Source organism: Carettochelys insculpta, chromosome 32 (genome assembly GCF_033958435.1).
Source record: "Carettochelys insculpta isolate YL-2023 chromosome 32, ASM3395843v1, whole genome shotgun sequence".
NCBI lineage: Eukaryota > Metazoa > Chordata > Testudines > Carettochelyidae > Carettochelys > Carettochelys insculpta.
This window is the reverse complement of record NC_134168.1, coordinates 12,527,716-12,551,737: the sequence shown is the minus strand read 5'-3', so window position 1 is coordinate 12,551,737 and position 24,022 is coordinate 12,527,716. Positions and strand designations below refer to the sequence as shown.

Here is a 24,022-nt window from a genome sequence, read left to right as displayed (position 1 = left end):
ACTTCCCCCACTGTAACTTAAGACCCTTGTTCCTTGTTCTCCTGTCTGTCACTACTGAAAACAGCCTCTCTCCACCCTCGTTAGAGCCCCTCTTCAGGAAGTTGAAGGCTGCTATCAAATCCCCAACTCTCTCTTCTCTTCTGCAAACTAAGTAAGGCCAAATAATGAAACAATTCCATTTATTTCAAGTCTGTCCAAATGTCAACTAAGAAATAAAACCAGAAACCAAAATCCATTCTGGAAAAAGAATTAATCTATATGGATATTTTCCATCAGTAAACACTGAGAAAACATTTTGTGTTGGACGCTTGAGTTCTTACAGACTCTTGCGAACTGAAATTTGTGTTTTTGCTGCTTCAACTTTTCATATTGATTGAGGGTGAAAACACACACTGGCATTTCCCAGGAGATGGAAATTCCATATCTCGGCCAGCTCTTCATTTCGTGCCATGGTCGTGCTGAGGAAAGTCCTTCCTAATGTCAGTGAAGGTTCCTCAAAAGAGCTCTTAGGACAGACACAAGAATTCTCACCGCTTTTGTATGTTTAGAAAATATCACTCACAGCTGTTTGAAAAGGTTCTGTGATGTGCACTGGGCGTAGCTCAGCCCCACCCTTTCCTTTGCTCCTGTGATTTCATGTTCTCTCTTTGTTCTCTTGGAGAGCGTGTGTCATTGAGAGTCAGAAGAACACAGTCTCCAGTTCTGGGCGTTCCCCCTCAGTGTGTCTCTTCTGTCACTCTGGTTCCCGCTTACGAGCTCACTGTTATTTGCTGCAGTCCTGTGAGAGCCCCATAGTAAGGAAGTTAAGCGCAGGCAAAATCCTTTTGTTGTGTCTCATTGTTAATTCAACTGTCACTTTACGGTCCCGTCGGTAATAATGTAATCATTATTTACCTCGCTTAGCTCGCTGTAATCACTGTAGTACATTGATTGTAATGGGTTTTTCACTGCCAGTCCCTTGGGTACAATGTCCATTTTCTTGCATTTGGAGAGAAAGATGACGTCTGTCTGGATCTGGGCGAGTTTTTTCATGTAGCTGGTGGATCTCCATTGTGGTGCCTGGCACGTTGAATAGTAACAGAGAGGGAGCCGCGCACAGACTCCAACTCAAACCACGGCAACGAATTATTAAAAACCGACAACCTGTCCTTCTATCTTTAATCAGGGTGCCACACTCCAGAAGGCCCTGGGTGACAGGCCTGTTCTCTCCTAGAGACACCTCCCAACCTCATGAGGATCCTCACTAACAGCCACAGTCTATACCCCAGGAACACCAGTCCTGGAACCTTTCCCTGCAACAAAGCCCGCTGCCAGCTTTGTCCACATATCTTCTCTGGAAATACCATCCCTGGACCTAACCAGGTACTCACAGAATCACAGGCACTTTCTCATGCTCCTCTACTAACATCATGTATGCCATCATGTGCCAACAATGCTCAGATGCTTTGTACATTGGACAGACTTCTCACTCCCTTAGACAAAGGGTCAATGGGCACAAAACAGACATGAAAACACTCCAGATCCACAAACCAGTTAATCAACATTTTAATGGAATGGGGCATTCTGGCAATGACCTAAAGGTACGTGTGTTACTGAAAAGGAATTATTGCACCGTTTTGGAAAGAGAAACAGCCGAGCTGGCTTTTATATTCAAATTCGGCACATGAACACATGGTTTAAATCGTGATGGGAACTTTCTGAGTCACTATAGGGGCTTGTCTGCATACTCGGCTCAGTCTAATTCTTGACCTTCCCCCCCACCCCTCCACTCTCTGATTTGCTCACCTTGATTATCTTTTTCTGGTTTGTCCTCCTTGCTTACTGTTTTTAGTTTTCTGTGCCTTAAAAATTGAGTCTGTTTTGGTCTGGCTCTGGTCTGAAGAAGTGGGTCTGTCCCACGAAAGCTCACCTAATAAGCCATTTTTCTAGTCTTTAAAGTGCTACTTGACTGCTTTTGTTTTGATAGTGTATAGACTAGCACGGCTTCCTCTCTGTTACTTTTCAACAAATGAACCTGAAGTAAAGGAAATGCCTGATAGATGTCTGTCTAACCTGCTCTTAAACATCCCCAGGGATGGAGATTCCACAGCCCCTCTAGACAATTTTTCCAACGTTTAACCACACTGACAACTGGTAAGTTTTTTCCTAATGTCCAACCTAAACCTCCCTTGCTGCAGTTTAAGCCCATTACTCTTTGTCCTCAGTACAGATCCTTTTACAACCATGGCATTATTACGATTTACACCACGTAAGGAGCTGGCCCTGGGTCTCTTCTCTGATGTGGACACAAACCAATGTATTGCAGAACTGGCTGTGAGGGAGGCAGGAATGATTTGGGTCGTTCACTAACACTGAAGGAAGAATAACGCTGTGCAGTGCAAAAAGGCTAAAGTCCCCCACTGCTTTCAGATTCCAGGGGGCTTCTCCATCGGAAAACGGTTTCCAGCGTGTTTCGGCTCCGCAGTGTCCGTTTGCTGGTGTGAGGTGTCACTGCAGGGGAATCCGGGCACTGGTGTGATTCTTCGTATCATTAACATACGAGTGAGAGGAGAATGTGCCCTCGTCCGAGAAATCGTATTTGGGGAACTCGGCTGCGGTGACACTTTCTCCCCCAGACTCTGCACCAACTCCTACACCGCACCCTCCATCTGGCTCCCTCCATCCCCTGCCCTGAGCTGCCCCAACCATCCCAGACCCCGCACATACTCCATCACACCCTGGCAAGGACCCTAACGCCCCCACCAAAACCCTCTGTCCTGAGCCCCCTCCCCTCACTCCATCCCCCTCCACCTTTGCCCTGAGACCCCCCACACCAAACTCTGCTGTGACATCTGCACCTCCAGCTCCTGCTCTCACCCCCGACCCTCCCACCCCCCAAACCCTCTGCCCTGACCCATCCCTGCCCTCACAGGCCCTTCCCTGTCAATAATCATCTCCCTGGTGTACAACCACCCAGCACCTCCCACCCCTTGCCCTGAGTCCTCCCACCCCACTTGACTCCAACACCCCCATCCCCTTCCCTTAACCACCACACACAATGAGACCTCCTCCACAGCCCCCTGCCCTCACTGCAGCACCCGCTGCCCCCTGCCCTGGTCCCGAACCCTCCCAGCTTCTGCTCCCCCTCTTCCACCACCCACCTCTTCCCCTCCCACCTCCTGCACCCCAACGCTCCCTGCACCCCACCACCCACCTCCACCCCTACTGACATATCTGACACAGCCCATGAGGAGCCCCCCAAAGGCCAGGGATGGCCATACAAGAGTACCTCAAACACACAGCCGTTACCTTCACCCCTGGGCTGTGCCAGGCTGATCCACAGCAATGGGTTCAACCTACCGCACCATTCCTTCTCACCACGCCTTTCAGACCAGCGAGACAGCAGAGACGCAGAGCAGGAAATGCACTTTCCCACTGGAAGTGACACAACTTACACAACGCCACATTCACTGAGGGAATTAGACCCCCGTCAGGTCCAGCTCCATCCCATTCACACAGAACGGCCCAATCGAGAGCTGTTGGAAATGCAACAAGCAGACAACATGGACTGGAAACACAGAGACAGAGACAAGCAGCTCTTCCATCAGATGAAAATGAAGAACTCCAGGAAACTCACCTTCATATGGACAGGAGAAGACAGTGAACATCTCAACCCAGTGACAGTGAGGATCGCAGAGAAACCTGACTTCAAAGAGACAGAACCAGACAGTCAGCCCCTCGAGCACATGAACCAAATGTCCCTGACTCTGCTTAAAGCCCTGAGCAAGGCCGGGTTAGTCGCTGTTATTTACAGAGAAATTTCAGCAGGTGTTAGTCAGAAGGGTCCCAACAGGAAGGAAACCAGGACAAATTTTTTAATTTTCAGTCACATTTCTGATATGGCTCAGACCCAGTCTCTGTCCCCCTACAGATGACGTCTTCCGAGGGCGAACCTGGAGGGAACCAGACCCTCTCCGATGTGTTCGTCCTGGTGGGGTTCTCGTACCTTAACGAGCTGCAAATCCTTCTGTTTGTGGTGCTTCTGGTCATCTACCTGCTCACCCTGACGGGGAACCTGCTCGTTATCCTGCTGATAAAGCTGAACCCCTCCCTCCACACCCCCATGTATTTTTTCCTGGTGAACCTGTCTGCCTCGGAAATCTGCTTCACCAGCAGTGTGGTCCCTCAGCTGCTGGCTCACCTCCTGGTGGAGGAAAAGACCATCTCCATTGCAGCTTGTGCAGCAGGGACGTACATTTTCGCCATGATGGGCGTCACAGAATTCTGCCTCCTCGCAGCCATGGCCTACGACCGCTACGTGGCCATATGTCACCCCCTGCACTACACAACCATCTTGAGCGGCCAGGTGTGTGCTCTGCTCGCGGGGGCTGCTTGGGCTATTAGCTTCTTGGTGGAAGTTCCTCTGAACACGTGGCTCTTCAGCCTGCCCTTCTGTGGCTCCAACCGCATCCCCCACTTCTTCTGTGACATCCTACCAGTGTTGAAAATGGCATGTGCCGACACATCGCAGATTAAGGCTGTAGGTCCCGTGGTGTCAGTTCTGTTCATCCTGTGCCCTTTCCTGTTGACACTCCTGTCCTACGTCCGCATTATCTCCACCATCCTCAAGCTGCCATCGGCGGAGGGAAGGCGTAAAGCCTTCTCCACCTGCTCCTCCCACCTCACTGTGGTGACTGTGTTCTATGGAACGGCCCTCATCACCTACCTGGTGCCCAACACTGGCTCCACTACAGAGAGTGACCTATTCATTTCCCTATTGAACATCGTCGTTTCACCAGTGTTGAACCCCATAATTTACACTCTGAGGAACAAAGAGGTGAAAGGAGCCTTGAGAAAAACTGTACAGAAGAACAGCTTTTCTCACCACTGGAGAAACTAGAGAACGAAAAGTCAAGTTAGTCAAAATTGGGTGGTGGGGGTCCTGGTGAAGGGAAATTCATAAACATTTTATTGAATTTCTCACAGCGACTCTCAATATTTTTGTTCTTTTCCTCTAGGGAAAATGGGAGAGAAACTTTTGTTGCAATATTAGCCCAAAATTTCAAATGTCTACGTTTTTGTATCTTAGTCTGTACGTTCCTAAACAGAACGTCCTGTGGCACCTAATAGACTAAGAGGTGCCAGAGGACTTTTCATTTTATATATATATGTTAAATATGAAAGGCAGAACAGGTTCCCCAGATTTATAATTCACTGGGGGACAAAATCCCGAAAGGAATAGAAAAGCCGTCAAGCAGCACTTTAGAGACTTACAAAATAATTTCTTAGGTGAGGTTTTGTGGGACAGACCCACTTCTTCAGCCCAAAGCCAGACCAGAACAGCTGGTACACCTCTGCCAGCCACGTCCTTCCCAGGTCAGATTTTGTGCAAATCTTTTCCTTACTACCCCTTGGTCCTGATGATGCCATGTGGGATGCTGACAGGGAGAGGTGTGAGGGTGTCCCGACACTGAGGTCGTGTGCTGCAGAAGGAGGCAAAAAGGGGTTGACTGTACGAGCAGATCCACCGGCAATGTTTTAGAAGCAAGAGGAAGGCCAAGCACAGGGTAGGCCCATTGCTCAGTGAGGAGGGAGGAACAATATCAAGAACATTGGAAATGACACTGTGCCAAAAAAGAAAACAGAGCAAATAATTCAGGAATTTACCTGCAAACATCTGAAAGACAATAAGGGGCTGGGGAACAGAGCATGGATTAGAAAAGTGCAAGTCATGTCCAACCAATTGGATGGCTTTCTGTGACAGGATAACAAGGCTTGTGAACAATAGAGAAAGGGTGGATGTGGTGCACCTAGATTTTAGGAAGGCATTTGATATGGTCGAGCATGATCTTCTTATCAATAAACTAGGCAAATACAACTGAGATGGGGCTGCTGTAAGGTGGGTGCATAACTGGCTGTACAGGCGTTCTCAGAGAGTCGTTATTAATGGGTCACAGTCCTGCTGGAAGGGCAGAACAAGGGGGGCTCTGCAGGGGTCTGTTTTGGGACAGGCTCTGCTCAGTATCTTCGGCGATGTGGATCTGGGCATGGAGAGTGCGCTGCTTACGTCTGTAGGTGATACCAAGCTGGGGGGGAGAACAGGGTCGTAACTCAGAATGATCTGGGCACACTGGAGAAACGGCCTGAGCTCAAGAGGGTGAAGCTGAATAAGGCCAAGTGCAAAGTGCTCCCCTGAGGAAGGGCCAATCCCTGTCACACCCAGCCGGGGAAGTGGCTGTCGAGGGAGGAGTCCTTCAGAAAGGGATCTGGGCTCAGAGCGGAGCACAAGCTGCAGAGGAGTCAACAGGGTGAGACTGTTGCCAGAAGCGCCAACCTGCTTGTGGGCGGCACTGCCGGGTGTTGGGAGCCAGCCAGGAGCAGCAATTCCTTCCCTCCACTCTGCTCTGGGTCCGGGGCCTGACTGACAGGTGCCGCAGCCCGAGCTCAGGGTCTGGGGGACGCGGTGCGACAGGGAGGCCCCTTGGTGTGTTGAACTCTTCAGCAGGTCCCTGTGGTGCAGCCCCCGTCTGCTTCTCTGCCCTGGACGGCAGGTTTCTCCTCCGCTGCCCTTGTCCCGTGTGTGACCTCGCAGGGCCCTGGCCGCTGGGCCGGCTGTTCAGCCTCCAATCTGCACAGCGACCAGCCCCATCCCTGGGCTGGAATTCTCTCAGTTGGGCCGCTGGGTCCAGCCCGCGCCTGGCTCTGAGGGGACGGCAGCTTCTCCCGCCACAAAGCCTGTGGGATCCGCGCTCCCCTCTGGCAGAACTGCCTTGGGGCAGGGCTGCCTAGTGAGCGGAGCCAATAACCCGCCTCTTTTCTCAGGGCAGTGCGGCCCAATGGCCAGAGTCGGTCCCGTGCCCCTTTTCTCAGGGCAGTGCGGCCCAATGGCTATAGTCCATAACCTGGCCCTGGCTCACAGGGCTGGGCAGGTCCCTGTGCGGGACAGGAGACGGGGGCGGTTCCATCCCCCGCGGGGGGCAGCCCCTCCCTCTCCACGGGAGCCCGGTCCAGGCTGCAGGTGGTGCTGTGGCTCCCGGCCCGGCGTGAGCGGGAAAAGCTGCGACCGAGGCGCTGACTCCCGCCGGCGGCTCCCTCCCTCCCCAGCAGCCGGCGCCTGCCCTGGCCCAGCCCCTGCCGAGCCGCGGTCACCTGGCGCCAGGCTGAGCCGGGGGAGCTGGCGCGTCCCCGTGGCCGGGCTGCTCCTGTCCCAAGAGAGCAAGGGCCTGTCGGACGCGGGGCCCCGGGAACCAGGGCTCAGGGGGAGCCGGGCCCTGGGATGGACACAGCACCTCTCTAGTGCCCCCAGGGCCAGACCCCTCCCACCTATGGGCGCAGGAGCTGCTGCCCCCGCCCCCGTCCCGCCGCCCAGCTGTTCTGTTCCCTGCAGCGTGCGGCTGCCCCAGGGCCTGGCTGGGGCTGGGTTCCCAGGGGGCTGCAGCCCTGGCCCCACAGAAGAGCCGGCGCCTTGGTGCTGGGGAGGGGCTGGTCCCACATGGAGCGGGGGTGTCACTGCTCCAGGGGCCGGTGCCCAGCGGGTCCCTTACCTCTGGCGCAGCAGCAGTGGGGAGACGGGTCCCTCACCTCCCTGGCCGGCCGCCCGGTGTCCTCGGCTGGGCCCCGAGGGACGGTCCCGGCTGGGCCCCCAGCTCCCTACTTGGGGACTGTGCTGAGCTGTGCTGGAGGGGAGGAGACGGGGCCCATCAGCGTCCTGCTGCCAGCCCCCAGCCCCCCCCAGGAGCCCCCTCCCCACGTCCCTCTGCTGGAGCCACTGGGGAGAGGGGCCGGACGAGACCCCCAGCTCCTGGGGCAAAGGGCGCTGGGCAGGGCCCTCCATGGGGACTCCCCCCAGCGGCTCCAGGGGGCGAGGAGGGACCCAGGGCCAGGCAGGAGCCTGGCTGGAGCCGGGGCTGGAACATGGGCCCTTAAAGTGCCAGGGGCTCCCTGAGCCAGGAGCAGATGAGCTGGGCCCACGTCTGGCTCAGGCCCGGCTCTGACTCTGCCCCAGGGTCACTCCCAGGTGCAGCCCTGCAGCTGCCGCCCTGTGGCCTGTGGGAGCCGCCTGCCCACGCCGGGGTCCGGGAGCCGGCTCAGAGGTCACTCGCGGGCAGTGCGGGTGGGGGTGAGTTACAGCCGGGCTCCGCCGCTCCCCCAGGGAAACTGCCCCCCCACCCCCACCCCCACCCCCACGCTCCCCTCCCAGCTCTCCTGGTGCCCTCTGGGGCTCTGCCCGCAGGTCCCCCGCAGGGCCGGCCCGAGGCCAGACCAGGCCCTGCAGAGCCTGCAGGGGAAGGGGGGGGATGGGGGGTCCCAGGTTTACATGATTTTTGCCCAAAATGGCCGCGTGTCCAGTGCGGTTTTTTTGGCAAAAAAGCCTCTTTTGCAAAAAGTGTTTGACGGGGATATGCAAATGAGCGTGTGACATATGCTAATGAGCACTTCATTTGCATTTCCTCTTCCCCAGGAGGGCAGCAGTGCAGACACAGCCCCAGAGAGACTCGGGGACTGCGCCAAGGCAGGAACTGCAGAGAAGCAGCTCGACCCCCCAGCCCCTGCTGGCCTGGGACTGGTCGGTCTGGGCTGTGAATCCCACAACAGGAGACCTGGAAGGGACCTCGAGAGAACGTCGAGTCCAGTCCCCTGCGCTCGCGCCAGGACCCAGCACCGGCTGGAGCCTCCCTGACAGGTGTGTGTCCAACCTGCCCTGAGACGTCTCCAGGGGTGGAGATTCCACAGCCCCTGGGCGATTTATTCCAGTGTTCGACCACCCGGCCAGGTGGGGAGTTTTCCTCACGTCCGACCTCAACCTCCCTGGGGCAGGTTCAGCCCATTGCTCCTTGTCCTGCCCTCAGAGGCCCAGGAGAGCAACGTTTTTCCCTCCTCCTCAAGACACTCCTGAAAACATGCAAAAGGCCGGCCCAGGTCACCTCCGGCTCCCAGCGCTCCGCCAGCCCCAGCTCCGTGGGAGGCCTCCCGCCCCCACCCCAGCCCCCACCCACCCTGCTTGGCGGGGGGCCGGGAAAGGGGGCGGAGGCAGGAGGGGGCAGCCAGAGGGAGGGAAAGGGGCAAAGGGGAACCAGACCGAGCAGGCTCCAAACCCCTCGGAGGCTCCCACCTTCTCCCCGGGCCCAGCCCCACCGGCCGCAGGGAAGGAGAAAACGCCCACGAGGCTCCTCCGGCCCCGCCCGTCGGTCCCAGTTCTCCCTCCGGCCCCTGCAGAGACCCTGGGGAGGCGCCGGCTGCTGCCAAGCCGCGGGAATCTCTGAGCTTGTCCCCCTCGCGCCTCTGTCCTGATTGGCTGTTGTCAGGATCTCTCTGTGAGGTCATCCCTGTCCCCCAATAGGCTGAGGTCCTGCCACAGGCCTTTGTGATGTCACTGCTACCCCCCCCCCCCAAGGCTGGTGTCCTGGCCCTGGCCAGCCCCTCTGGAGGTTGGAGGGATCCCCTGGAGCCCCACCTGATGGCAGCTGGGTCTGGGGCAGAGCAGGCTGGGCAGCAATGCCCCAGGGGCTGCTCCCTCGGCCCCACCCAGCTCTTCAGTCCTCAGCATACAGACCAGTGGAAGCGGAGAGGTGTTAACCAGACACTGGTCTAAGCCCTGGTGTGGACGCAACAGTGCTGCTGTTAAGGCCCCTTCTCTTGCTAGAGTGTATTGTACATCCTCAGCTGGACTCTTGGCCTTCTGGAGGCTCTGTCACACAGTTAGGACTGACTCCCAGGTTCATTATCCCCATTCTACAGGTGGAAAAACTGAGGCACAGAAAGGGGCATGGCCTTGCCTAAAGTCACCAGGCAGGGAAGTGAAAGGCCCAGGCCCGGTGAGTCTCAGTCCAGTGCTGGACATGCTCTCCTTGATCAGGAACGGCCCTATTAGTGCCCCTCTGAGCATGTTAGTCTATAAGGTGCCACAGGACTTCTTGTTGTTTCTGAAGATACAGACTCAGTCGGCCCCTCTCTGACACTTCTCTCTGAGCAGGGGCTCTTCAGGCTCTAGAGGCTGTTTGACTTCAAGTAAAGGGCCCTGGGGGAAGCGGAAAACTTTCCGAGCAGGGGAGCAGGGCTGACAAAGCTCCTGGAGAGGCTCTGTCCAGCTTAGAGCCCAGGCAGCTGACAAGGGATCTGAGGGGCATTTAGCAAAGGGCGAAAGGTGAAGAAATACGTGGCTGGAGGAGTGGGATTCCCCCGTTCCGACAATACACCCGCTGCTGGCGCTGTGCAGTGGGGTCGCTCTGCCTGCGGGCCTGGTAGCGGCGCCAACTTCGAAAAAGCGCCCGTCACGGCTACACGTGTTGGGCGCTATTTCGAAGTTGAAATCGACGTTAGGTGGCGAGACGTCGAAGTCGCTAACCCCATGAGGGGATGGGAATAGCGCCCTACTTCGACGTTCAACATCGAAGTAGGGAACGTGTAGACGATCCGCGTCCCGCAACATTGAAATAGCGGGGTCCTCCATGGTGGCCATCAGCTGGGGGTTTGAGAGACACTCTCTCTCCAGCCCTTGCGGGGCTCTGTGGTCACCGTGTGCAGCAGCCCGTAGGCCAGGGCTTCTGGCTGCTGCTGCTGCAGCTGGGGATCCATGCTGCATGCCCAGGGTCTGCAACTAGCTGTCGGCTCTGTGTATCTTGCACTGTTTAATGAAAGTGTGTCTGGGAGGGGCCCTTTAAAGGAGCGACTTGCTGTTGAGTCCGCCCTGTGACCCTGTCTGCAGCTGTTCCTGGCACCCTTACTTCGATGTGTGCTACTTTGGCGTGTAGACATTCCCTCGCTGCGCCTATTTCGATGTGGTGCTGCGCAACGTCGATGTTGAACATCGACGTTGCCAGCCCTGGAGAACGTGTAGACGTTATTCATTGAAATAGCCTATTTCGATGTCGCCACATTGAAATAGGCTACATCGATGTAGGGTTCTCATGTAGACGTAGCCAAAGTGTGTAAAAGTCCCTCAGCTACTGTTCATCTCAACACAACTCACGGCCCTTTCAGAGTGGACAAGTTCCATTGTGTATATTGGCTTTGAGTTTTAAGGACCAGAAGTGAATGTGGCTCCCTAATGCATTTGAAAGTCAAAGGCTGTGGGTGTACAAACTTCTCAAATGCCTCTGCAAAATACCCTGATACTGCCTGAGTCCATCACTTCTGCCTGTCTTCCTGCTCTTTCCAAATGGGTGATAAGCTCCTTCTCACAGGCTGTGTCTATGAGACAACCTCACCTGAAAACAGGGTGTATCAGCATGTGGCTCTGTCTCACTGGTGCCACATACCAAAATAAAGCCCTGCGTCAAGGCATCCCTGTACTCCTCCTGCTATAAGGTGTTCAGGGATGTCAGAATAGCACGTCCGCTCCCTCCAAAAGTGTTTCAAGCCAATGGATGCGTTTCTTAGACCTGGGCAGCTATTTTGGTGCACGTGTCAGGCCTGCCCCGCACTCTGACACTCTGATTGCAGAAATTGGGGTCCCACAAAACCTTACAAAATAACTTTGCTGCAATGCTCTCCTCAAAAAAAAAACTCCCCGAGGTCCCAGATTTCATGGCCCTGGGTAGTAGCTGCCATCACCTAAGTGGAAAAAAAAATCCCTTACCCCAGGAAGACGCACTTGGGATGGCTTCACGTGGGGGGTCCTCACATTCTCAACCTTCCTTTCAGAGAGAGCTAAGAAACAAAGAAACAAGGCGGCTAATGGCATACTGGGCTCTTTATTAGGGACAATGCCAGATCTAGGGAAGAGATTATTCCCCTTTATTTGACACTGGTGAGGCCACATCTAGAATATTGTGTCTAATTCTGGATCCCCTCCCATTACAAAAAGTATGTGGACACAGTCCAGACAGTCCAGCAGAGGGCAACCAAAATGATCAGGGGGCTGGAGCACATGATTTACGAGACAATGCTGTGGGATTGAGACTTCTTTAGTCTCCAGAAGAGAAGACTGTGGGGACAATTGATAGCACCCTTCAAATACATGAAGTTGGAGTATAAAGAGGATGGAGAGAGGGTGTTTTCAGCGGAGACAGATGACAGAATATGAAGCAATGGTCTCAGATTGCAGTGTTGGAGGTCTCAGTTGGATATTAGGAAAAAAAACTATTTCCCTCGGAGGCTGGTGAAGCACTGGAATGTGTTACCGAGAGAGGTGGTGGAATCTCCATCCCTAGAGGTCTTTACGTTCTGGCTGACAAAGCCCTGGGTGGATGATTTAGTCAGAGAATCATCGACTCCTAGGTTTCTAGGGGATATCAGGAGGTCATCTAGTCCAGTCCCGTTCGGACTAACCCTAAATAAATCATCCCAGCCAGAACTTTGTCGAGCTGGGACTTAAAAACCTCTAGGGAAGATGATCTCACCACCTTTCTAGGCAATACATCACAGTGGTTCCCACCCTCCTGGTGACATAGTTTTCCTAATATCTAACATGCACCTCCCACTGTTGCCCCTTTTTCTGCCATCTCACTACTGAGAACAGCCTCTCTCCATCTTCTTTAGAGCCCCCTTCAGGAAGTTGGAGGCTGCTGCCAAATCCCCCCTCACTCTTCTCTTCTGGAACTTCAATACAACCAGATCCCTCAGCCTGTCCTCACAGGTCATGTGTTCCAGTCCCCTCATCATTTTGGTTGCTCTCTGCGGGACCTGCTCCAATGTGTCCACATCCTTTCTGTACTGTGGGGCCAGAACTGGATGCAATACTCCAGATGTGGACTCACCCTACCCTCTTCCCCAGCTCAGTGTCACCCACAAATGTGCTGAGGGTACAATCCATCCCCTCTTCCAGAGCATTAGTAAAGATGGTGAAAACTATCAGCCCCAGAAGTGATCTGTGGGGCAATCCACTAGAAACCGACCACCAAACAGACATTAAGCCATTTATCGCTACCTTTTGGGCCCGATCACCCGGCCAGCTTTTTATCCACCTTACAGTCCCTGTGTCCAATCCATACTTCCTTACCTTATGTGCAAGAATTGTGTTAGTCTGGGTTGGCCCTGCTTGGAGCAGGGGCTGGACTTGATGAATTCCTGATTTCTCGTCGAGCTCTAGGAGTCTATGGCTCAATTATTCTACTGAATATTCTACAACAACTGAAAAAGCGGGTCTTTGCTCACGAAAGCTTATGCTCCAAAATATCTGTTCATCTATAAGGTGCCACAAGACTTCCTGTTGTTCTCAGAGCAACAGACCAACACGGCGACCTCTCTGATATTATTCTACTGTTCTTCTCAACCCAACTCACGGCCCTTTCGAAGTGGAAGAGTTGGTCCATGGCAGTCAAAGTCATAGCCTGGGCTTTTTGTCTCTTTACAGGAGCAAATGTCCCTTCTGTGCTTCTGAATGGTCTACACCAGGGCTGAACAGAGCAGAGCACTGCTTTTGAGAAATGTTAGGCCGAGGCAAGACGCAGGGATCACTCGAGCAATGGATAAGTGAGTGACAGGGACCAGGGTGAACGTGGGCAGTAGGTAACATAGGCCAGGGAAAGCACTGCCTGCCCAAAAAGACCATGGGAAGCCCACCCACTCACTGACTGGATGGCAAGGCTGGGACAACACAGAAAACTCAGCACACACATACTCAGGACGCTGCCTGTGGTGTGTTAATATTTTATTTGATTTTATTTTTTTGCAGAGCATTCAGGACACCAGTGTTGAAGGACAGGCAGGGGCACAACCCCTTTTGGGGCTGGGTTCTCTCTCAAATGTGACAGCAGTGCGCACTGTAACAGAGAGACGGCCGTGCTAGTCTATACACGATCAACACAAAAGAGCCGTCCAGGAGCACTTTAAGGACTAACAAAATAATGTCTGAGGTGATGAGCTTCGTGGCACAGACCCACTTCTTCAGATCTGAAGCTCATCACCTCAGACATGATTTTGTTAGTTCTTAAAGTGCTACTGGACTGCTCTTTCTTTGTCAGTGTGCATTGATTTGTCTCCTGGCTCTGGCTGAGGAGTGGGGAGGGGTCTCCAAGCGGCTTTTTCACCTCCATGTCTGACCGACGTGCCTCCAGCTTCCATCCAGGGTACACCCCACGATCCATTGTACACAGCCAAGCACTAAGGTACAGCCGCATTTGCTCCAATCCTTCAGACTGGGGCAAACTCCCGCAAGCCCTTTCCCAAGCTTTCCAAAACTACAACCCCCAGCTAAGGAAGTGCAGAAACAGATCGACAGAGCCAGACGGGTATCCAGAAGCCACAAGATACACGACAGACCCAACAAAGAACATAAAAGAGTATCACTGGCCATCATACACAGCCCCCAGCTAAAACCTCTCCAGTGCATCACCGGTGATCTACGGCCCATCCTGGACAATGATCCTTCTCTCTCACAGAGCTTGGGAGGCAGGCCAGTCCTCGCCTACCGACAGCCTGCCAACCTGGAACAAATCCTCACCGGCTACTATAGACCACACCACAGGAACTCTAAATCTGGAACCAGTCCCTGCAACAAACCTCGCTGCCACCTCTGCCGACATATCTCCACCCCCGACACCATCACAGGACCCAATCACATCAACCACACCGTCATGTGCTCATTCACCTGCACGTCTACTCATGTAATATAGGCCCTTATATGCCAGCAATGCCCCTCTGCCATGCCCATTGGCCAACCTGGTCAGTCTGTGCACAAAAGAATAAATGGACACAGATCAGACATCAGGACGAGTAACGCACACAAGCCTGCCCAGAGCACACTTCAGTCTCCCTGAACACTCAGTCACAGATTTAAAAGTCGCAGTCCTACAACAAAAAAACTTCAAAACAGACTCCAAAGAGTAACTGCCGAGCTCCAATTCATCTGCAAATTTGGCACCGTGAACAAAGAATTGAAGAGAGATGGGGAGTGGCTGGTCAAGCACAAAAACAGCTTCTCCTCTCTTGATGTTCACACCTCCCATTAGCTTCTGGACGGGGTCCGCGCCCTCCCTGTGACTGACTCCACCTTGTCAGCTCCAGACACCCCCTTTTCCGGGAACCTGTATAATTAGACCTCTGGAACCTCCACGACGTACATCTGACAAAGTGGGTCTTTGCCCCCTGTCTAAATGCTGGCAAAGAGTGAAGAGTCATTTGGTAGCTTTGACACATGTGCCTGGGCCAGGCAGAGGGATCCTGTCCCCCTCCCACACCCACAGGCCAGGCTGCAGCTGGAGCCCCAGAGCTCCCCCCAGCAGGGGCTCAGGCCATTGTACCATGGCCCCATCACTGGTAGTGGACCAGCCTCAGTGTGCCCACCTGTCCCCAGAGCCCAGTCCCACTGTCCCTGAGTGCATCGCTCCTGGGGCAAAGCCCCCCTCAGTGTCTAGGGCTGTGGTGGGGACCTGGCCCGGCACCAGCCTCTACCCCCAACAGCCGGTTCTGGGATTGGGACTGGGACCAGACGGGGACTTGATCCGGCCCCTGAGGTCTTCAGGACACAGTGACGTTGGGCCCAGTGTTACAGATCAGCCCTGGAGCCCACAGACCTACAGTTAGATGCTGGAGCAGCCCCCACAGCTTTAGGGAGCATGATGGGCCTTAGGGGAAGCTCCTACCCCCCCCCGGGTGAGCCTTCCCGGCAACTCCCCACAGAGCCTGTAAATAACAGCAGCTGGGAGTCTACAGGGGCAGGTGATGAAATCGCAGAACCCTGGGCGCCGTGTTAGGAAATCGGTGTTTTTCCACCCGCTGGTCTGAGACCCAAGACTGGAAACAAAGCGTTCCTGCCCTGCGCTGAAGCTATAAAAGGGAGGGACTCAGCTCCTCACTTCCTCTTCACGGCCCACACAAGAGGACTCCTGGAAAGAGGTGAGAAATAAGGCTAAACTGGGGGGAAGAGCTGAACCCGACTAAAGGGATCTCAGCCTGTCTGTGGGCACCTGAGAAACCCAAACCGCAAATCAGCTGCAGCTTGTGCCTGGCCATTCTGCCAGTGTCCTGGTATCAGCAGCCAGGGTGAGAACCTGCTAATTCATAATCTATCTAACTGGGGCCTTACACTCATTGTGCCTCTTGGTGGGTTTGCCCATTAACCTGCTTCGATCTGTTTGCTAGCCCAGACAATCAACAGTTAGTAGCAAGTGAATGTGGGTGTAGTTTAACCTAAGCCGTGTGCCTCTACATGGAATATCGAGGGCAGAATCCCAGCCTGGTCACACACCTGTGGCTAATCCTCTGCACGCAGAGGGAGAGGCAAAGCCGGTTACAAGTTCCTCTGGGTCGGTGCTTTGAGCAGGGCCGGGCAGGGCAGTCGCAGTTCCTAGGCAGGGAGCTGGAGCTTTTCCTTTCTTGGTTACCACCAGTGCTGCTCAGAGACTCTGTGTGTAACTGCAGCTGGGCGTGTCCCTGCCTGAGCGAACACAAAAGAAGACTGGAATGTTGGTCCTGTGGCAGCTCAGGGGTCTTCTTAGCCTCCGTTTGGTACCAAAGAATTCAGACTGAAATGGGAGATTTATCTCACAATTGGTTTCTCCTTGTGAGTATTTCAGTTTTCCTCTTTTTGTAAAATAGACCTGCCAGTGGTCCTTTTCTTCTGTTATTCCAGGAGCTGTGCTCATCTCATACATCCCATCAACAACAAGAAGTCTTGTGGCACCTTATAGACTCACAGATGTTTTGGACCTGTTCTGTGGCATGTGATGAAACGGGTCTTTGCCCACGAAAGCTTCTGCTCCAAAATCTCTGTTCGTCACAATTGCCACAAGAATTCTTGTTGTTCTCAAAGCTACAGACTAACACGGCTCCCTCTGCAATACTTATCCCATGAACAGCGATTTCATTTGAGATCAAAAGGGCGCTCTGAATTAATTTCCATTCAGATGAGACTTTTCCTTTCTTCTATTGCTTCGTCTTAGGGATCAGGAATTCTTTGGACTCTGTTATTTTCAGTTTGGAAGCAGTTCTTTTCCATGCAAGGGAATGACAACAAAATAGCCCAAGATGAGCACTAAAGCCCAGCCAGGCAGTAGGAGCGCAGAGCTCCATTTCCTGTGGGCAGTGAGGACTAGCAATGGGAGGAATAAGTGGAAAATATTTGGCAAAGGTTATAATCTTAGCTCAGAATATCTGAAGGAAGGGTGAGGACGAGGGTGCAGCTGGCACTAGATGATGGATGGAAAAGGTAACACAGCACAGTGACAATGAAGTAATCAGATTTAGAAAAGATGAAGACCTGCTCCACCATGTGCCAAGTCTGAAAGAACATCACTGCTTGTCCAACCCCAGGGGAAAGAGAAAAAGTTCAGTTGTTCATAGCAAAACATGCAGAATAAGGAGGGACACACGGATCTCCCGTTAAGAACGTAGAGGATCAGACCCAAGGTCCATATACTCCAGTGTCCTTTCTTCTGACAGTGGCCAATGCTCGGTGCCCCAGAAGGAATGAATAGACCAGGTGATCATCAAGGGTTCATTGACACTAGGAACTAACTTCAAAGCTAACTTTGAAGTTTGGCAAGAGTGATTTCCATCCCAGCTACTCTCCATGAATCAATCCAGTTTATTTGCTTTCTGTGTGTGCACTCCATTATTCACCACATTTCGTTGCTTGTAGAATTTTTCCACCAATACCATTCTTTCTTCTGTGTGTGTGTGTGTGTGTGTGTGTGTGTGTGTGTGTTTTCTAGATTTCTATTTGTACTTCTCTCAGTGATCCTTTTCTGCTCATGGGAAAGCCAGAGGTGGATAAGTTGCATTGTAAGTCAGTGACTATAGCATCAGGCAATAAGGAATTATCAACAAGTGATACAGGGAAAAAAAAGTAGGAGATTGCAGATTTACGGGCTCTGATACCTTTGCATTAACATCACGGCTCAGCTACTTCTCTTTAAACACGTATCTATTTTCTTGTTCATAGCATTTGGAGACATAACAGCCTCTCTCTCACACAAACGCACACGCTCACTCTCTTTCTCTCTATTTTATCTCCTTTTATTTTTCCCTCCTGTTTTCTCTGGGTCTCTTTTCATTTTATTACTCTCTTGAGGAATTTTCCTTTTTATCACTCTTTATTTCTTCGTATGTGGTTAGATGTCAACATCACTTGTGCTCATGTACATGAGAGGAGGCTCGTGCAACTTATCCTGCTGTAAGTGAGATGAGCAAGAAGCTGAGAGAGATACACAGACAAACAGACAGACAGACACCCTCAAAGACAGGCAAACTAACACAAACGTATATACATGACAGAGGACAGCTGGACAGACTTTCATACAAACCACAGGCTGTTGAGTCTTTTGGTGTATGTCATAGGGGGGGATGTCTATACAGGTTGAATCTTTCTTGTCCAGCACCTACGGGAACTGTCCGGTGCGGAATGAGAGAATTTGCCAGACTACGACAGGTCAATATTGTCTAGCACGTTACCAACAATGGGTCGTCCAGCTACATAAAATCACGCAGGGTTATTGATTTTGTGGACTGAGAGAGTTTGGGATTATAGAGGTTTGACCTGCACTTCACCTGGGCCATGAAATTCCCAGTTGCAGTCGACCCAAAGGCAGACTGAGCACCTGAGCTAAAAATAGCAGCGTAGCCTTGGCAGCACAGGCGACGTGCCCAAGCACAAGCTGATCTGAGAGCTCAGATAGGGACACAGTGCCTGTCCCACGCTGCCGCTTGTGCTGCCCTGTTCTCACCATTGCTATTGTCAACCCCTCGTTTGCTCATCTGCCCAAGCTGGGAACTTAACCTCCTGGCTGCAGGGCTAGTGGGTAACTCAAAATAGCTTCCACTGCCCAGTGGAGGCTTTGTCACATGTCCTCTCCATTTGGAGAGATGACAGGACCACGACGAACCTATTTCCAATGCCCGTGTTTGAACTCGGAATAGCTCGTTTGCAAGCCAACGATTTCTGAGTTTTGTCTTCTCCAAGTCTCACTGCGGCACAGATACCAGAAAGATGTGTCGGAATCCCAGCCCCACCGTGGGATTTCAAGTGCAGCAGAGGTTGAGGGAGAGAGAAGGGAGATGGGTGTAATTCATTGGGTTCCTGTGCTCTTGTTCTGACCACTTTGGAAGCTCAGCATGTGTCTTCCTTTGACTCTTGACAACTTCGTTGTTGCAGTGGAGAGAAGTTGTGAGGTGAGGTTTCTGCCAGTACAGCTGACAGCACAGCCTGACCGTGCGCGCTCCATCAGTACTTCATGGTTTTCTTTTTCCAGATACACACTATGGCGAAAGCAGAAGGAAGAAATCAAACAGTCATCGTGGAATTCATCCTTTTGGGATTTGGGAATGGCCCTGAGCTGCAGCCCCTTCTCTTCCTGCTGTTTCTCGTGATCTACATTTCAACTGTGGCTGGGAACGGCCTCATCATTGTGCTAGTTGTGTCTGATCGGCATCTTCACACCCCTATGTACTACTTACTAGGGAACTTGTCCTTTCTGGAGATTGTTTACACCTCCACCTTACTGCCCAGGCTGCTGGCCAGTCTCCTGACAAGGGCCACACCCATTCCTGTTAAGGCTTGTATTGTGCAATTGTGTTTCTTTGGTTGCTTGTCCACTGTAGAAATTGTGCTGCTGGCGGTCATGTCTTACGACCGGTATCTAGCGATATGCCATCCCCTGCGTTACCCTGCTCTGATGAATGGCCGGGTGTGTGGCCAGCTAGTGGCAGGGTCCTGGATAATCAGCTTTGGGTTCTCCATAATAGGAAACACTTTCTTGTGGGAAATGCCATTCTGTGGTTCCAAAGAAATTGAGCATTTCTTTTGTGATTATGCACCCATCATAAAGCTGTCCTGTGAGGACACCAGCTCTGTGGAACTGCTGATATCAGTTATTGCTGCCATAGGGTCACTTGTCCCCTTGCTGCTGACTCTGACGTTCTACAGTTGTACCATCGCTGCCATCCTGAGAATCCCGTCCACCACCGGGAGGCAAAAGGCCTTTTCCACCTGCTCCTCTCACCTCATTGTGCTGACCGTTTTCTATGTGTGCGTGATCAGTGTCTATGTGGTTCCAACAGCCAACACGCCCAAGGCCCTACACAAAACGTTCTCTGTCTTCTACATAGTCCTAACTCCCTTGATCAACCCTGTCATCTACTGCCTCAGGAACAAGGAGGTCCAACAGTCCCTGCGGAAAGGGATTCGTAAAGTGGTTGCTTTCGGAAACCAATTGTCATGAGTGAACGTCTGTAATGGGGTACAACCAGGGAGGGGGGTTCTCTGTAGGGGTTCTCTGTTGCTGTTTCAATATTTTGGAATTTTCTTTTTCCATATATTTTTTTTTCAGTTTCTGCCTCAGGGGGAAAAGGACCATTTGCATCCTTGATAAGATCTTTACCCCCTTTTCTTTCTTTCTTTCTTTCTGTTACGATGCTACTTTTCTCCACTTGATCTGCAGTGCATTTTACACACATTTCTTCATAAAATACTTTTTCCAGTAAGAGATATTCCCCATGCAAATTACAATATTTTTCATGCTACACGTACAGCCAAATCACTCTGCTTCAGTCACATGTGAAATTGTGTCTAAATTGAACAAGGAGCTTTACATCTTTTGTGTTATTCTGGGCTCTTTCACTCCCGCTGTTGGCACTGATATTCATCCTCTGGTCTGGACCTTCTGTCATACATCAACTTCTCAAAAGGAGGTGAAAAATGTTACATCCTAAGTGGAGAGCTTGGACTGGGTATTATACTTTGCAGAGCTGCAGCTGGGGAAACAGAACTGTGGCAGATTGTGTATGACTGGGAATCTCAGTGTCTGCCATGTTTAATTTCCTTCCTGTTGCCGCAGCTTTTGCGTGATTAGGGAACATTAAAATAACTCCATCTAAATGAACTCCAATATCAATGTCAATATCAATATCAATATCAATATCCTCACCCATTCTAAATAGAGGGGAATAACAACTTCTCTAGATCTGCTTGAAATGCTCCTCCTATGCACCCCAGGATGCTATTGGCCTTCTTGGCTACAAGGGCCCACTGTTTACTCATATCCAGCCTTTCATCCATTATAATCCCTCTCTCCCATTCTGCTGTACTGCTGCTGAGCCACTTGGTCCCCAGCCTATAACCACGCTTGGGATTCTTCTGTCCTAGGTGCAGAACTCTGCACTTCTCCTTGTTGAACCTCATCAGATTTCTTTTGGCCCAATCCTTCACTTTATCCAGGTCACTCTGGATCCTATCTCTACTCTCCAACTTATCAACCTCTCTCCCTAGCTTGGTGTCATCCACAGCCTCTGTGAGGGTGCAATCTGGCCCCTCATCCAGGTTATTAATAAAGGTGATAAACAACACCGGCCCCAGAACTGAACCTTGGGACACTCCAGTTGAAACCATCCACCATCCAGATATAAGACCTTGACCACTCTCCATTGGGCCTGACCATCAGGCCTGCTTTCTACCTATTTTATAGTTATCTATCTATCTTACCTATCTATCTTATAGTCCATGGATCCAATTCATAGTTGCTCAACTTATGAGCAAGAATGTTGTGGGGGACTGTATCAGAAACTTTGCTGAACTCAAGGTACATCACATCCACTGACTTCCTCATGTCCACAGACCCACAGAAGATAGTCAGATTGGTCAGACAGAACTTGCCCTCGGTGAATCCAAGTTGACTACTTTAGATCACTTGTCCCTCATTCAGGTGCTCCAAAATTGATTCCTTGAGGATCCCCTCCATTATTTGCCCAGGTACTGAGGTAAGGCTGACCAGTCTATAGTTCCCTGGATTGTCCTTCTTTCCATTTTTGCTTGGGACCTTACACTGAAAGCCAGGGTGAGTCACTGAAATGGTCTCAGAAAAGGCTAGAAGACCTATCCATTCTCTAGATAAATGGCTTCTGGCAGAAATGGAAGGATCCACATGTATTTAGCTTATTGAAGTAAAGGAGAGGCAATAACTTATGAGCAGTCTAGACTTTAAGATAATTTAAACACACTGATCAATTAATCATGGAAACAGTTTCCGGTGGCTCATGGTGGATTCTCCATCATTGGCAAGTTTTAAAACAAGATTGGATTTCCCTCAATTTCTCGTCTAACTCAAAAGGAATTATTTTGGGGGAAGTTCACTGGCCAATGCTCCACAAGTGATCCAGCCAGATGACTGAAATGGGCCTTTTTCCTGTTGGGATCTGTGAATTTTCTCTAATGAGAGATGTGTTAGTTCTCTGAGAAGTATCCTCATTTTCAGTTCCACTTGCTGGGTTACATTCAGGAATCAGTTGAAACTCTACAGGTGGGATTACTTTTTAATCCCTTTTTGTCCTTAGAATGTTTGAATCTCAGAAAAGTTCACTCAGGACAATATAAACCATTGTCCTTGTTATTTCCTTTGGTTTATCTGAAAATCTCAGGGGTAAAGAATTATGGAAAACTTCTCAAAGAAGATAGCAGATGTGGTATAGATATTAATGAATATGCTGGAGTGTTTAATTAGTGCTACTTTTTGGTGGTTTTAATTTGCTGATGAGTCACTCTGCATCTAAATTGCCATAAATACTCAAAATACATTCATACCTTCCCAGGCGAAAATGACTCAGTGTTAAACGAAGGAATGATGAGGAACAGGTCGGACTCCATTGGGAGTCACCAGTTCTCCACGTTTTGACCTCACACAGTTCCTAGGCCTTGAACCATAGACAGGGCATTTCTTATCATGTATATTGGGAAATATGCCAAAGCTACCAAATTGCCATTCACGTTTTATCACCATTTGGACAGTAGCAAAGGCACCCGGATTCATATCAGTAAAAGCCCAGCTTAATATTCCCAGCCCCTTTTGCTCACGTGTTTGCAATAACTGGGGAACTGGGGATTTAAAATCACACATGAATAATTCAGTGGACTGTAAAGTTTCTCATTCCCCAGGTGAAGGACGTTTTGCAATTAGGCCCTCTGGTATTAATTAACAGCAACATTAATTGTGTCAAGTATCAGAGGGGTAGCCGTGTTAGTCTGGATCTGTAGAGCAACCAAGGGTCCTGTGGCACCTTATAGACTAACAGAAAAGTTTAGAGCATGAGCTTTCGTGAGTTAACTCACTTCTTCAGATGCTGGTCCTGGAAATCTGCAAGGCCAGGTATAAATAGGCGAGAGCAAGGCTGGGGATAACGAGGTTAGCTCAGTCAGGCAGGCTGAGTTGTATTGTCATCAGTAGATCTGGAGGTGTGAACTCCAAGAGAGGGGAAGCTGCTTTTGTATTTAGCCAGCCATTCACAGTCTTTGTTTAATCCTGAGCTGAAAGTATTGAATTTGCAGATGAATTGTAGCTCAGCAATTTCTCTTTGGAGTCTGTTCTTGAAATTACTTTGCTGCAGGATAGCTACTTTTAAACCTGCGACTGTGTGTCCTGGGAGATTGAAGTGCTCTCCTATGGGTTTTTGTATATTGCCATTTCTGATATCTGATTTGTGTGCATTTATTCTTTTACGTAGAGACTGTCCACTTTGTCCGATGTATATGGCAGAGGGGCATTGCTGGCACATGATGGCATAAATTACATTGGTAGATGTGCAGCTGAATGAGCCCACGATGGTGTGGCTGATCCGGTTAGGTCCTGTAATGATGTTGCTGGTGTGTATATGTGGGCAGAGCTGGCAACGAGGTTTGTTGCATGGATGGGTCCCTGAGATAGAGTGACTGTGGTGCGGTGTATAGTTGCTTGTTAGGATTTGTTTTAGGTTGGCACGTTGTCTGTGGGCGAGGACTGGTCTGCCTCCCAAGGCCTGTGAAAGTGGGGGATCATTGTCCAGGATGGGTTGTAGATCCCTGATGATGTGCTATAGAGGTTTTAGCTGAGGACTGTAGGTGATGGCTAGTGGTGTTCTGTTGGTTTCTCTCTTGGGCTTGTCCTGTAGTAGGAGGCTTCGTGGCACACGTCTGGCTCTGTTGATTTGTTTTCTCACTTCCTCAGGTGGGTATTGCAGTCTCAGGAATGCTTGGTGCAGATCCTGTAGGTGTTTGTCTCTGTCGGAGGGGTTGGAACAAATGCGGTTATATCTAAGTGCTTGGCTGTAAACGATGGATCGTGTGGTGTGTCTGGGATGGAAGCTGGAGGCATGGAGGTAGGAGTAGCGGTCAGTGGGTTTACGGTACAGGGTGGTACTG

At 51.3% G+C, this 24,022-nt stretch overlaps 1 protein-coding gene across 1 annotated transcript; it reads left to right on the top strand.

The window, feature by feature from the left end:
* The first annotated feature begins 19,118 nt into the window (after positions 1 to 19,118).
* Positions 19,119 to 20,078, top strand: LOC142004977 (olfactory receptor 6B1-like). The gene has a single exon (XM_074982651.1). It carries the CDS (start codon positions 19,119 to 19,121, stop codon positions 20,076 to 20,078), a length of 960 nt encoding a protein of 319 aa, XP_074838752.1.
* The last annotated feature ends 3,944 nt before the right edge of the window (positions 20,079 to 24,022 follow it).